This window comes from Physeter macrocephalus, chromosome 8, assembly GCF_002837175.3.
Source record: "Physeter macrocephalus isolate SW-GA chromosome 8, ASM283717v5, whole genome shotgun sequence".
Classification (NCBI taxonomy): Eukaryota; Metazoa; Chordata; class Mammalia; order Artiodactyla; family Physeteridae; genus Physeter; species Physeter macrocephalus.
Window position 1 is genome coordinate 13,360,271 of NC_041221.1, and position 15,497 is coordinate 13,375,767.

At 58.7% G+C, this 15,497-nt stretch overlaps 1 protein-coding gene across 1 annotated transcript; it reads left to right on the forward strand.

Annotated features, from left to right (window-relative positions):
• Window positions 1–10,761: 10,761 nt before the first annotated feature.
• CRYAA (crystallin alpha A) lies at window positions 10,762–13,632 on the forward strand. The gene is made up of 3 exons (XM_007127892.2): window positions 10,762–10,974; window positions 12,153–12,275; window positions 13,187–13,632. The coding sequence occupies exons 1-3, from the start codon at window positions 10,786–10,788 to the stop codon at window positions 13,394–13,396; spliced, it is 522 nt and encodes a 173-aa protein (XP_007127954.1). The 5' UTR covers window positions 10,762–10,785; the 3' UTR covers window positions 13,397–13,632.
• The last annotated feature ends 1,865 nt before the right edge of the window (window positions 13,633–15,497 follow it).

Sequence of the window (15,497 nt, forward strand, 5' to 3'; positions counted from 1 at the left end):
GCCCCAGCCCCCCACCTTAGCGACCCTCTCATCAGGGAACACTTTACCGGCTTCCCTCCTTTCCTGTCTCACTGCCCTGCCTCACGTCTGCTTCCTGTGTCCCCCGCCCCCCCCTACACCCCTGGCTAAGGGACCAGCACCTGCACCTTCCCTCAGGGTCTGCTCTTGGGGGGCCAGGCAGAGACCCCCTCCTGTGTCACTGCTTCTCCGTGACAGCGTCAACGGAGACGGAGGGGTCAGGGCCGCTCTCTGGGTGCAGCGTCCAGGCTGGGAGGCGCTGTGCACGGCTGACCACCTCCTTCTTCTAGGCAGACACAGAGCTGCAGACACTCCTCTCCCGTTTTGCACCTGGCTGCCGTGTGAAGCCAGCGGGGTAGAGTCTCTGGTTAGGGAAGTTGTGTCTGTGGCTCGACCGCCCGGCCTTGTCCTCCCTCCCCGGATGCTGACCCTGGGACGCTGCTGCCCGCTCCCCCTCATCCCTGAGCGCCAGCACCCACGCGTGTCCACAGCCGCGCGCAGCCCCTTGGCCACGGCCAGGCCGATAGCCACTCACGTCGCTTCTTGCCGGCCGCCCGATCGCTCCCATCCGGGCGGAGGTGACGGGGAGATTGTCCACCGAAAAGTCTGGGCAGGTCAAGTGCAGGTTTGGGCGGCGTGGGGTCCGGCTATCCGATTGTGGTGACACAGCCCGCTTGTGGGTCCCATGGGCCTCCTGGCATCCACGTGCCTCGGCCCCTGCCCATGGGGACTGCAGTGCCATCCATGCCAGCACCGAGTCCACCCAGGCGTGGGGACCGCGCTCAGAAACGTTTGCTCTTCGCTCGCGCACACACGCTCTTCAAATGCGAAACTTACCCACATGGAAGGGTGGCTAAGTTCACTGTCACGGGGGCTTTTCCAAAGGCCTCTCCCTTCATCTCAGCATTTCCCCCAGAACTGCTAGTTCGTCCGAACAGAGCGGATGCCAGGACTTGAGTCCTCGTTACCTGCCTCTAAGCATTTTGGGGTCAGCGTGGAATCAAGGTAACACGTAAGTGGGCATCCAGTCAAGCCAAGGGGTCTCACGGAGACTCCTCTGGTTGGCCTGCTCCACGCTTCCTTTGAAGTGTCATGAGCTGGGCGGTGTGCTGGGCTCCCGGGTTGGGAGGCTGCCGCCACGTGCGCCCTGACTCTCCCGCCGACTCCTGCGAGATGCAGCTGAGGGGATGGGGACGCTGATATCCCACATGAGAGACGAAGAAAAGGGAAGAACCCAATACCTAAGTAACCGCGGAACGTTAAGGAAATTAATAGCAGCATAAATCCGGAAAACACAGAAGGAAGAATATAATAATAGGGGCAGGAATGGATGCAACAGAAAACCACAAAGCCAAAAACTGATTCTTGAAAAATCAAACAAAATTGACAGACCTCTCCAGATGAACAAGGGAAAAAAGCAAGCGGACCTCAGTAAACAGCAGTAGGGATGAAAAGGGGAAAGGGCCCCCCGTCGTGCTCATGGGGCCCAGAGGAGGTGCAGTCAGAGCCCAGCAGGAGCTCCTAACGCTGGTGACTCTGGACACCTACACAAAACTGTGTGTAAAAAGAAGGGAAACCACGAGTTGCCGTAACTGACTCAGGAAAAAAAAAAAAGAAAATTGGAAGGCCGCTGTAACCATTACAAAAATTGAATAGGTAGAAAAAATGTCCCCAAAATAGAAAACATCAGGCCCAGATGTTTACAGGTGAGTTTGCCAACGTTTAAGGAAACTCTTCCAGAGAAAAGAAAAATAGAAAACATGTCCCTGCCCCCCATTTTATTATGAATCATAACCTTTTTATCAAAAGCAGATAAGGAGAGTAAGAGAAAGATTATGGGTCAATTGCATTCGGAGCATAGATGCAAAGTCAAAAACATACTAAGCAAACTTATAAACCCACTGGCCGTCTCCTAAGAGCCCTGGGGGCAAGGCTGGGCCTGGGCCCCCAGCCCCACACAGTGGGGCTGCGGGAGCTCTGGCCCTCAGGCCGACTTCCCTGATCAGGGGCTGGGCTCTCCAGAGGCTGCCCAGAGGGGCCCCAGGAAGACAGGTCAGAAATTCAGGGAGTTGGTGCCCTTTGGAACAGATTTGGCCCATGAGAGCGATAACATGGGAAGCAACCGGCAGTTGAATCCTGTTCTGAGGTTCTACCAGCTGTGCTCTTGTGAGGGCTGCTGCCAGCCCCAGAGAGCACCACCATACACTGTATTCTAGTCTAGTCTAGTCTAGTCTAGTCTATTCTATTCTATTCTATACTATTCTATTCTATTCTATTCTATTCTATTCTATTCTATTCTAGTCTATACTATTCTATTCTATTCTATTCTATTCTATTCTATTCTATTCTATATCATGTACCATATCACACCCTCCTTGCATCCCTTCATTCCTCACTTTCCTGTTCCCCACTTTTGCTTCCCTGGGAAGCACCTCCCAGTGAAGTATTAATACCCACGCTTTGCCCCTGCTTGGTTTTCTGGGAAGCCTGGGTTAAGACAACTCAACTGGGTTGATTCCAGCCTTGGAAGATTGGTTAACAGTAGACAACGAATCCATATGGTTCACCATTTAACAGATCAAAAGGGGAAAACACACGAGACCTTCTCCATCATGCGCAGAAAACGCTTTGGAAAAAAGATACCTCCCTAACAGCCAAAGAAGGGAGTGGATTTGGTTTGGGTCTTGGTTTAAAGAAATCATTTGTAAAATAACATGTTTGAGATGATCAGGATGTTTGATTAGGGACCAGGTGTTAGATGATACCAAGAAATGATGACTATCAAATATGAAATGGAATTTGTGCCGATACAAGGAAATGTTCATCTTTTAAGAGCAGTTACTGAAGTATGTAGGGGTGAAATGACAGGAAGTCTGGGTTTTGCTTTAAATTAGGAGTTTGGGATTAACATACACACACTAATATATATATATAAAATAATCAACAGGGACCTGCTTTATAGCACAGGGAAGTCTACTCGATATTTTGTAATAACCTGTATGGGAAAAGAAGCTGAAAAATAATAGATACGTGTATATGCATAACTAAGTCACTTTGCTGTACACCTGAAACTAATATGACATTGTAAATCAACTATGCTCCAATATAAAATAAAAATTAAGGAAATGAAATAAAATACTTTAGGAAAGAAAAAGAAGATGAAGCAAATGGGGCCAAACCCCTCGCAATTGTTGAATCTGGCTGATGAGTTTATGGAGGTTCATTGTACCACTTTTTCTACTTTTTAGATGTATGAAAAATTTTGTAACAAAAATAAACTCAATGAAATAGTACTTTACTCTCATGACAAAATTATTGAAAATGCTAGGTGTTGTGGGCAGAAGTGGGTGACCCACTGGGTCAAACACGACCTGGTGTGTTTGGAACAGAACTGTCTCGAGTCCCTAGCTTTGCTCGTTTCCCCCTCAGGCAGTGTTTGGGGGGCCTCTGCGGGGTCTGCGGATGCCAGTGTCCTGGAAGGGGCTGGAGGGGGATGGCCGGCCCTCCCGTCCCTCCGTGGGGCCGCAGTGGGTGTGGGCAGGGGACTGTCTGTCCAGCCTGCAGGCCTCACGGAGGGTCGGGGCGAGCGAGGGCTCAGCCCGCTGACCCACAACAATGCCTGTTGGCCTGCGTTGGACAGATCTGCGGGTGAGCCCCGCTGGGCCCTGGAGCGGAAAATTGGGGTGCCGGGGCTTTGTGACTGCGCCTGCAGACTGCTGACGTCCGGGAATCCTGTAGATAAAGCAAATACCAGCCTTTGTGTGAGAAGGGCTGGCATTCAGCTGGTGTGCAGCGGGTTGCAAAACTGCTGAGAGCAGGCTTAACCCGCCGTGGAAACAATGCGAGAGGGGCCGGCGCGTCTCCGGGGCTCACCCTCCAGGCCTCACTTCCTGCCGGCACAGGGCTTTGCCAGCGTCCCGCACCAAACTCCCGACAGGTCCCGAGCCGTTTAGATGTTAGAGAAAGACGGTCTCAGGGACTGGGGCTCTCGCTCCCCCAAACGCACACACTGCACAGACACACACACACACCACATGTGCACCCCGATATACAGACACACACAAGTACACACGGCCACACAGACACACACACGCACCCCCCATACAGACACACACGCAGACACATAATACACCTACAGTCACACACACGCACGCAGACACATAATACACCTACAGTCACACACACGCACCCCCCATACAGACACACGCACGCAGACACATAATACACCTACAGTCACACACACGTGCCCCCCATACAGACACACGCACGCAGACACATAATACACCTACAGGCACACACACGCGCCCCCCATACAGACACACGCACGCAGACACATAATATACCTACAGTCACACACACGCGCCCCCCATACAGACACACGCACGCAGACATACATACACATACAGGCACACGGTGCACCCCTCTATCCACACAGACGCACACACACAGAGCCACGCGCTCGGGAGCTGAGGGCCCGGGCCCGCCCCCCGCTGCAGCCCCTGTGGGCCTTGTCCTCCCTCTCCAGGCGGGAGCCCCAGGGCCGCCCCTGCACAGACCTGGCCCAGGTCAGACTCACACCTGCGCACTCTCTCTGCCCCCTCGCCTGCACTGCAGGCGGCCTTGGGTCAGCTCTGTGGCCTTCCAGATGCCATGGCGGGGCTGGGGGGAGGCCCCCTGTGGGGGTCTCCAGGACAGGCTGGAGGGATGGGAGCGCTGGAGCACAGCTGTCCCGGTCCCTAGGGATTTGCACAAGGCAGGGTGCCGCCCGGGGGGCCCGGCTCAGGGCTCAGTGCGAGGGCAGCGGGGGGCCCTGCACAGACACGAGGGGGGCGTCTTTGTCACAGACAGGGTGGGTGGTCAGGCCCCTAGAGCCCCTCCCCTTGGGGCGTCCTCAGCCGCTGGTCCCTCCACGTCTCAGGGCCACGTTGTTGGGACTTTGTGGCTCCGGCTCCCCTCGGGCACAACTTTCCGGTCGGCTCCCAAGACCCTGATAAATAGCCCAACAGCCCAAACGGGGAAGGCGCGCCGCCTCCTCTGAGACAGCCTGTGAGAAACATTCAGGGTTTGGTAGGCTTACGGGTAGACCTCCCACTTTTAGGTTTACTGGGTTTATCCAAATTCTGAATGACAGCGGATCCCTTTTATAATAGCAATGTTATCTGAAGTAGGACGAACATGGCAGGGTTCATCGGTCCTCTTCTGAAAACTCGGTACACAAAGACCTTCTCGAGAAAGCGTCTCCTCGTCAACAGTCTGCTTCTGGGTGGGAACGATAGGACGGCCGCCTGCAGAGGGGCCTCGGGCCCCCGGGACGTCCTTGGGGCTGCGTGGTCCTCAGAACTCGAGTCCGACCTTTAAGGGCTGTGGCGCCGGAGCCGCTGCCCCAGGTTGGTTTACCGGGTGGCCCTCCCACCGAGAGGCAAGGGAAGGGTGGCACCTCACTCTTGTGACATGCTGGTGTGAACTCCTCGGGCATCCTCTCCGCCCGGGGGTCCCAAGGCTGCTGGTGACCAAGCGGGTTGCAGCCTGGCGCTCACAGAGGCAGAGCTGAGGTCCTGGCCAAAGGGCTCCGTGTGTGTGTCCACCCAAGGCCTTTCTGAGAGCTGCAGGCAGCGGGGCGTGTACGGTGGGCTTCAGGCGTGCCCCGGACAGCTGCGGGGCCCACGTCACTGTTGTGGGTCTGCAAGATGCTCCTGGGATGCCAGCAGAGAGCTCGGAGGAGCCCGAGGCCAGTGGTGTGCCTGGTGCATGTGACACCCAGAGCAGGGCACTCTGGGACCCTCCTCCTCCACACGACACAGTTATTTCCGGTGTAATCAGGAAATAATCATGAATAATCATGAGTTTCCTGATTTGTTCTTTAAAACAAACAATTAACAATAAAATAGAATATACTTCAATCTTAAAGCTATTCCTCAAACTCAGTGAAATATTCCATTGAGAACTATCGTCTGCACTGAAACATCACAGCTCACAACCTGTGCTCTGTTTCACAGTTTTATATTTTAAACACGCAATAAAAGTGCCAAGAAGTCACACATCATGACAGAACTGGGGTAACTCCGGCGCGGAGTCTTCACGTGGGCTGTCATTTGCCAATCTGGAACCCCGTGTTTAAACCCAGAAATCAGAGGCTGGAGGTAAGAAGCGCCCCGGGAGCCCGAGCAGTTCCCGACCTTGGAAACTGGTTCCAGAACAAACGCACGGAGCAGGGTGGGCCAGCCTCGGGCTGGCCGCGTCACTGTGAGTTCTCCGGGTGATCTCCACTTAGCACATGTTCAGAGAAGGAGAAGAAAGAAAACTCTGCTCATTTGAAGATCACACACATGCAGGCCCTCCTTGTGTCTGCGGATCCCGCGTCTGAGGATGTCTCCTGTGTTAGGTGCACGGGCCGCCACTCCACAGAGCCACGCACGAGTGGCTTAAACAACATAAATTATTTCTCATTCTGGACTCTGGAAGCCATGATCCAGGCGTGGGCAGGGCCGGAACCCCTGAGGCCTCTCCCCGTTGGCGTGTAGACGCTGTCTTCTCCTGTGTCCTCACACGGTGTTTCATGTGTTTGGGGACCCCTGGTGTCTCTTCCCCTTATAAAGACACCAGCCCTCCTCTAATAAGGTCTTCCCCTGTGCGTGTCTGTGTCCTCATGTCCTCTTTTCATAAGGACACCAACAGATTCGACTAGGACCCACCCTAGCAGCCTGATTTTAGCTTGATCACCTCTTTAAAAGACCCCTCTGCAAGTAAGTTCACATTCTAAGTACTGCGGGTTGGGACCTCAACATAAGCATTTGCGGGGGACACAATTCAGTCCATAATATCTGCTCTCTGAAATCTGACCTCAAATCCATGCTCGTGGCCCTTTGCAGAGTCATTCACTGAGCAGAGCGGCAGAGGTGGAAGATCTGCGTGGCCGGACGTGCACGCCCCCAGCCGAGCCTGACAGGGCGACTCTGCCTGCCTGTTTCAGCTCGTGCTGCAAACCAGCGTCCTCTCCAGGGTCCCAAGCACAGCGGGAAGTGCTGTCTAGTGTCCCAAACGCAGGAAGGCTGGGACGTGCCTCCCCGGAGAAAACACGTGCGTCAGGTGAGCTTCGCTACAGGAGTGAGTTCTGGGGCTGCTGGCGTGGGTCCAGTGTCGATGAACCAACAACACGTATGAAATTAGCTGTGTTTGTACAGAAACGCACGCCAAACAAGCTCACGTATTGATCGATGAAGATGTTGCCCACGTAGTGACTGATGAAAATCTTGTGACCAGAGGCTGGTCGGACCTGACCCTGTGTTTCCCTGGGAGAAATGGCTCAGTAGTTACCAGTTCACTGTTCACGGCAACTTTATAGGACATCGCTCCCTCCAGTAAGAGAACCGACTGTATTATTATGTATAGATTTTGCTCAGACCTCAGACTAACAGAAGAGGAGGCGTATTTTGCACCTGCATGATTAGAACGGACTTTTGGTGGTTTGTTACTGTTTTAAATCTCCGCAGATGCAGACAGCGCACCCCTTAGCACATGGCCGTGAATCCAAGGAGGAACCCAGGCCCAGAGAAAAAGGGTCTTGTCTTCCAAGAATCCAGGGTGGGAGGGTCTGGGCTGTGTGAGGTCAGGTGTGAGGCAAGGTGAGTTCGCACAGGTGAGCTGGAAACAGCCGGTCGCCCATCACTCCGTCCCGCATCACCTCCCATCCCTGTGGCCACTTTGCGGAGCTCTGGACCGCCTGCCATAGCACGTGTGAGCCACAGGTTTGGCCGATAGGTGAGGTCAGCAAACCAGAGAGGAAGCTGGAAGGGCTCAGACACCTGACGGAGATGTAAGTTGACCTGAACGAGGTGGTGGCTCTGAGTGGTGTGAGTCCGTATTGGCCGTTACTGGTGGGCATTTCCTGAGCTGAGGGTCCCTCCACCTGCCCCGAGGGAGAGCGCCTGTCATCCCAGCGCTTCCCTCCCTGCAGCAGGTGGTTAATGGCCTCCCCACCCTGATTCCAGAACCAGTGAATGTGTCACCTTACGTGGCAAGGGGGGAAATAAGGTTCCTTAAAGAGCAGACTGTAAGACCGGGGGCGTGATCCTGGATTCCCCGGGTGGGCTCAGTAATCACAGGGTCCTTACTAGAGGGAGGCAGAGGGGTCAGCCAGAGGGATGTGATGTGACGGCTGCCTTGGAAGACAGAGGAGGGGAACATGGGTCAAGGGATGGGCAGCCTCTGGAAGCTGGAAAAGGCAAGAAACGGAGTCTCCCCTGGAGCCTGCAGGAGGGACCAGCCCTGTCGAAACCTTGATTTGAGCCCAGCGAGACCCACTGGGACTTCCGACCTCCAGACTACAAGGTAATACACTTGTGTTGTTCTCAGCCACCAAGTTTGGGGTCTTTTGTTACAGCAGCTGCAGGAAACTGATACAGCACCGTCATCTTGGGTTGGGAAGGCCCCCAAGGGCTCTGCGGCCAGCCTGGGCCCCCTGTCTGGGGCCTGCATGGCTGGGTTTGCCACCGTGGTGCTGGCTCACTCTGAAGGCCAGCCCTGGGCTCTCGCTGGCTGCAGCCCACAGGTCGGGGGCACGGGTGAGTGCCTGGGCATCGCTATGTGTCTGAAGGACCTCGGAGGACCCTCAGCTACCCTGGGCCGTGCATCCCGTGGGCCGAGGTTGTACCCCGCCCCTGCCTGCAGACCCAGCCTGTTTGAAGGACCACATGGACAGCCAGGTGCAGGGTGAGAACGTATCAAGTGTCAGGGGGACCAAACGCAGTCATCTGGATACATCACATCTTAATGTGATGTTTAAACAAATCAAAACGGGTGCAAAAAATCCATGATGAACAAAATATCAAATTGTACATAAAGACAGGATCCTTCCTGCTGACTCTGCTTGCTGTCTTCAGCTTCAGTGTGGCTCTGGCCCGGACTGACCACGTGCCTGGCCCAGCTGGACCCTCTCCTCAGCAGCCAGCTGGAGGCCTGTGCCCCTTCCTCCCCCTGTCCCACGCCCAGGAGCAGGCAGCCCATGCTGTGTGGGGTCGCCCACAGCCCTGCCCATTCCCCGGTTGACTCCCAGCCTGGGTGGGCAGCCTGCACCAAAGCCCCCTCCCCTTCCTCCACGCTAAGTGACCTGTTTAACCTTTCTATGCCCCACGTTCCCTGTCTATGAAGTGGGGAGATTTGGGACCTACATGCCATTTAGGGTGGCTGCAGGGAGCCATGAGGTCACCATCAGCGTGGGCTCAGGCAGGCCCGGGGCAGGGAGAGTGCCCTCCACCCCTCAGAGTATTGATTATCTGCCCCCTAATTTGGCCCTTGCTGCCTGACACCCTAGGGAATTACCTGCCGAAACTGTAGACTTGCAGGGCAAAGGTTGGCATTTCCAGTTTTTTCGGGGCCCTTTACCGCTGGCTGGATGCACCTCACAGGTGCTCAGAACGGCAGAGGGAGGTGGGCTTTGATACTGTGCACCGCTAGCTAGGGAGGGGCCGTGTGAGGGAGGCGCTGAAATTCCCACTTTTGACACCAGTTGCTTCTTAGATGTGTGACACAAAATCCTACTTAGGTACAGGGTGAGTGCCCTTTCCGGACCCACTAAGCCCAGGGCTTGGAGGTAAATTTGCAAAGATCCTGAGTGCTTTGAAGATGCACTGACCCCACAAACAGGAGGTGGACGCTGGTCAGAAGCTGCACGAGGACCTGGGGAGGCGCAGGGTGAATTAGAAGCATCTCACCGTCTGGACTGTGCGTGAAAAAGCTGGCTCGGGTAGGGCATGGGTCCGGCACGCTCCTGTGCTGCGGGTGTGGAGGGGGTGGTGAGTTAGTATAAGGCTCCCGGAGGCCAAGCTACTGAAAAGTATGAAAGCCTTAAAACCAGGAGTGCCCCAACTGGGGCAGGTCCCCCCAGAACGCACCCTGGGCCATAGCTGGATGGGCCACAGAGACAGGAGCAAACCAGTCACCAGGCCGGTAAGAGGGACAGGGCACCTGCTCTAAGGACCCTGGCTCTGTCTGTTCCCAGGCCTCGAGGTTCTCAGGGATGGTGTCCAGAGGAGACCCCGGGATGCAGGGTTTCCATGTTTGTAAAACCAAACCTGCCTCCCCTCTGGATGCACACAGACCCCACAGCAGGGCTCCCCGGTGCTGGAATTATGGGCGCTTTTTAGTTTCTTCTCTGAATTTTCTGTCTTTGTTGAGATTTTTTACAAGTATGTATAATGTTTGTAATCAGGAAGAAGTAATAGAGGTAATTCTGTTTCAAAGCACAACGCAGCCTTGCCTCGCGGCGGTGGGATTTGGGGACCACTTGTCTAGCCTCTGGGCCTCACTCTCTTCGTCTGGGAACCATGGGTACTAGCTCCCTCCCGCGAGGGGGCCGTGAGGTCACAGGGGACAACATATGCAGACACGGGCATGCTACCTGGCACACAGCACCCTCGCCCAGGAAAGGGGAGATGCGAGTCTTCGCTGCAGCACCGGCTGAGTGTGGGGGGCACAGAGCCACGCCCAGAGAAGCTCCCTGGGGACGCCGTTCCCCCCTCGCCCAGAGCTCTGGGCTGGTCAGCGCTGCAGCCCGGGGCTGGGAGAGGTGCACGCTCAGCCCTGCCCACGTTCCTGCTGACTGGGCGGCCTCCCTCCTGAGCTCACGCCTTCCAGACAAATCCCCCTAATTCCTCCATTCTGTCCCGCCGTATATAGGGAGGCCGTGCGCCCCAGCTCCTCAGTGAGCTGCCCAGAGGCCCTGCCCTGACTCCCCGCCAGCCCCGGGTCCCTGCAGAGTCAGCGCCCACCATGGACGTCGCCATCCAGCACCCCTGGTTCAAACGTGCCCTGGGCCCCTTCTACCCTAGCCGGCTGTTTGACCAGTTCTTCGGCGAGGGGCTCTTCGAGTACGACTTGCTGCCCTTCCTGTCCTCCACCATCAGCCCCTACTACCGCCAGTCCCTCTTCCGCACCGTGCTGGACTCCGGCATCTCCGAGGTGAGACCCGCCGCGCGCTGCTTCCTCCTGCGGCTGCAAGGGGGCCGGGGCCGGGCGAGAAGCGGGGGTTTGTGAGGGCCGGCCCTGGGGCAGACGCGGCACCCCTGCTCTGCGCGCTCCCGCCGTGCTTTGTGGAGCGGCTGGTGCTTTCCCGCCTCAGCCCACCTCGTCCGTCCTGGACGCACAGAGGCCAGGCAGGCTACCCCCCAGCAGAGCCTCCCGTGCCTCCGGGGTGGGCGGAGGAGGCGCCCGCCTTCTGCCTTTGCCTCCTGTCATCAGCTCATGACCCGTATGCGGTTGGGGGTGTCCCTCCACGTGCTGGGAGCCCCCAGCACAGCCCAGGGCACGGGCGCTGGTGGACGGAGCTCTGTGCAGCCTGGGGCTGCACTTTCCCTCCAGCAGCGAGGTCTGGCAGGAGGCCTCCTGTCTGCAGCCCTCTGCGGCCACAGAGCTGCAGTGTGTGGGCCCTTCCCGAGTTTGCCCGGGCGCCCAAGGCCAGGCCCCGAGGGCAGGCAAGGCGGCCCACCGGCCTTCCCTCCCAGGGTCCAGTGTTCTGGAGGTGCCAGGGGTCACCACTGCCTAAAACACAGAGGCCTGCTCGGAGCTGGTGAAACGCCGACCATTCCGGGGCCTTCGGAGCCCAAAGGAGTGTCCCAAGCGAGGGGAGTGGGAGGGGAGGAGGCTGAAAGCACGTTCTGTGCGAGGAGCTGGGCAACCTGCGTGGAGTGGCGGCACGTCGCGAGCACGTCCGCGTGCGGAGACACGGCGGCACGTCGCGTGCACGTCCGCGTGAGGAGACAAGGCTCCAGGCTGCTCACGAGAGGCGGGCAGAGGCCCAGGGCCGCGACCTTATTCCAAGTCCTCGGTTCCACCGAGCAGCCAAAGAGCACAGAAGCAGCCGGCCAACCAGTCTGTAACAGGCCAGTCAGCCAGGCAACCCCTCACCTACCAGGCGGCCATAGACCCCGGGGCTCTGGCTGTCAGCCGAGTGGCCACAGTGTCCTGAGTCCCAGGCCCCCCTGTCCCCCGGGCACGTGGAGGGAGAGGGTAGAGCCTTGACCGCAGGTTCTGTTCTGATAACTGGGCACTGAGGCGCGGCCACCGCACGGCGGCTGCTCCGGCCAGCCCCCTGCCTGAGCCGCAGCCCCGTGGAGACCCACACGGACACTTGCTTTCAGGTCCGATCTGACCGGGACAAGTTTGTCATCTTCCTGGACGTGAAGCACTTCTCTCCCGAGGACCTGACGGTGAAGGTGCAGGAGGACTTCGTGGAGATCCACGGCAAGCACAACGAGCGGCAGGTGAGCCTGGGCCGCGCCCGCCGCCTCGGGCCCGAAGGGAGGAGCTGCGTGCCCGAGCAAGGCCCCCTCCCGGTGACCGGGAGGCCACCCCGGGCCCGCAGCAGGCCCGGGCAGCTGGTGAAGGGCCAGCGGGGGCCTGTGGGGAAGCCCACTCAGGAGGTACTCGGCATCCCGGGCTCTGTCCAGATCCCCTGGGTGATGGCGTGGGATTAGGAAAGACCCTAGGAGACGCCAGCGCCAAGGGAGCGAGCTCCAAGCCACGTAGCTTTTCACACCAGCTTCTCTCGGGAGGACGGTACAGCTGACTCGTATCGGAGCCCGAGGGCCCGGAGCCCGTTACCTCGAGGGGGCAGGGGCCCAGCCAGGACGGCTCGGAGACCAGGGCTTTGTCCAGTAGCGGGGAAGCTGGAGGCGGGGGACAGACCCCACTGCATCAGCTGCTCTCCCCTCCTGGGCCCCTGGAGATGCCCGGACGCTACGCTGAGGCTCTGGGTCTTTCCACCTGGAGGGGAGGGAGTTGGGCCAGGGGCTAAGCTGGGTCCACGGCGTCAGGAGAAGGGAACGTCGAGGCATGGCTTTCTGACCCAGCTAGATGGATGGCAGGGACCTGAGCCCAAGCAATCTGTGAGGCCAGAGGTGAAGGGATAGCTGGACCCAAGGGCAGGACCAGGGGCAGGACCACTCACACGACGTTGGGGTGACATTATCGTGAAGAGCCAGGGGCCCCAGGCAGGCCCAGACTCTATGCAGGGATGCAGGGCGGTCCCAGGGCCCTGGACACGGTCCAGCCCCCGCCCTGTGAGGGTATCGTGGGTCTGACCCTCGTGCGGTCCAGGAGGGCCTCCTCTGTGCGAGGCAGCCGTCTCCCTCTGCGGCGGCGTCTCTGACCGCGCCCTCCCTTGGCCCCCCAGGATGACCACGGCTACATCTCCCGTGAGTTCCACCGCCGCTACCGCCTGCCTTCCAACGTGGACCAGTCCGCGCTCTCCTGTTCCCTGTCTGCGGACGGCATGCTGACCTTCTCGGGCCCCAAGGTCCCGTCTGGCATGGATGCCGGCCACAGCGAGCGGGCCATCCCCGTTTCGCGGGAGGAGAAGCCCAGCTCCGCGCCCTCCTCCTAAGCTCGGCCTCGGCCTCGGCTGCCACCCGCTGCGGCCCCCGCCACCCATCCCTCCGGGGGAACCCTAGAAAGTGGGACGTCTGTCTCCCCCACCTCCCTCTTTTCCATTTCCTTTTCCTCTTCTCCGAGGGCATGAGGGTTTGAGAGAGTAGCCTGGAGAGCTCGGGGCCTTGGCCTGAGGTGCTGAGACCTCAGGGTGACCCGGATTCCAACACCAGCCAGTCGGTGGAAGTGACCGCCATCCCAGCTTCTTAGACGGCATCCCCATCCTCCCGGGCTTGCGGGCCGTCTAGGCTGGCCGGGAGGTCAGAGAACACACCTCGCTGAGCAATCTCTGGGTGACCTCTGGTCTCCAGGGCCAGCCAGGTGCGTCTCAGCCCTCGGTGGCAGGTGCCCGCACCGGGGCCGAGCCGGGTGCCATGAGGTCCATCTGGCGGGGGCTCCAGTGCGCCTGGGCTCTCCGCAGGCTGCACCCCTCAGACCCCCTCCCCTCCAACCCTCCTCTATGTAATGCCGCTCTTGGGGCATCTGGTCACCCATGAGAAGGCAGCCCGTGGCAGTCAATAAAGAGCAGGTGACACAAGCAACTTGCTGTGTGCTGGCCGTGCTGTTTTTTTGGGGTGGTGGTGGTGGTTTGGAGAGCAATGGAGAAGGCGCGAGGGGACCCGTAGTGGGGATGGGAGGGACAGGGAGGGGCGGGGGAGACTGGTCCGCCTGTCCCTGCTCAGCCCCGGCTGCCTCTACGTGACCGGGTCACCTCCTGGCTCCCAGACCCGGTGCTTCCTCGATGTCAGCTGTGCAGGAAGGAGGGGGGTCCTCCAAGAGCCCTGAGGGATGGAGGGAGGAGGGGCGGGGGCGGGGGACCTGGGAGGGAGAGGGGCTGGGCTCCCTTCTGTAACCCCATGTGGGAACTGGGGTGCCAGGTGGGGATTTCCTGACCGCTGGCCTCCCCCGGGGGACTTCTGTCCCAGCTCCCTTGGGGTTTTGCTCCCTGGAAATCAGAAGTGTCCATCCCTGTTGGGTATCACGCCCTGGGGGCCCCCCTCACTCTGGCTCCCCCTTCCTGGAGCAGGCACGGGGCCCTCGGGGGTTTCTGGTGACCAGGTCTGAGGGTCCCCCACCCAGAGGGGTGGGCTTCGTGCTGTCTGCCCAGACTCCCCTGCTATGGGAGGAGACAAGGAGGCTAGCAGCCTCCTGGGGGAGACAGCAGGGCGTGGGCGGATCAGCCAGGGGCTGCCAGCTGCACGGTGACCATGCAGAGGGCAGTGGGCGGCCAGATGCGGCCTCCGGGGGTGGAAAGCAAGCGGATGCCCCGGCTGGACGGGCACTGCTGGTGTTGCCAGGCCATGTGGAGGGCCCCCCCCTGGGGAGCGGGGGCCAGGGGCCCTGGGCACCCTGATGGGGCCCGGCAGGATGCTCCTTGTGGTGGGGCCGAGAAACTGGACACCGAGAGGGGAGGGCACATGGGAGAATCTCCAAAAGTGAGCCCTGCTTAACACTCAGGGAAACCGTTGCTGTCACGTGGATTTAAGTGGAAAGCAGGGCATTCGTGAGAACACACACACACACACACACACACACACACACACACACGTGCCCTTGTAGCTTGGGGTCACTCTGGGTTTGGCCCCATCTAGGGAAGGGTCCTCACCCCGTGGGAGCTTCTCCAGACTCCTTTCCACCCGCCCCCCCAGGCTCCTTCCAACGGGAAGCCCCCCCTGCCGCCTCCCTGCCTTTTCATCCACACCGGTGGAGCAGGGCGTGTCCTGGGTAGGCGGCATAAATGGCCACTGCACTTGGGGGCTGGGCAGGTATTTTGGAAAATCAGAGTCTCTGAGGCGCCTGTTCCTCCCGGGTCCCCCCAGAGGGCACCTTCCATTTTGTACAGCCTGGCCTATCACTGCACCGGGTCTGGGGGGTTGAGGGGTCCCGCCGGTCTGGCCGCAGCCAGAACTGAGCTGTCATTAGAAGCCGCTGGTCTTGCGTTCACTGCGGTTCTTGCCCAGACCTGGTAACGGCCTGAGCTGTGAGCCCCAAATCCATATGTAAGTCCTCACCCCAGTATTTCAGAATGTGACTATTTTGAAGATGAGGGTCTCTAA

Bases quoted from the DNA above. Each gene is read 5' to 3' on its own strand.
- CRYAA (XM_007127892.2), top strand. From the start codon at position 10,786: ATGGACGTCGCCATCCAGCACCCCTGGTTCAAACGTGCCCTGGGCCCC. The intron at 10,975-12,152 runs GTGAGACCCGCC...ACTTGCTTTCAG, and splicing joins TGGACTCCGGCATCTCCGAG to GTCCGATCTGACCGGGACAA. The intron at 12,276-13,186 runs GTGAGCCTGGGC...TTGGCCCCCCAG, and splicing joins GCAAGCACAACGAGCGGCAG to GATGACCACGGCTACATCTC.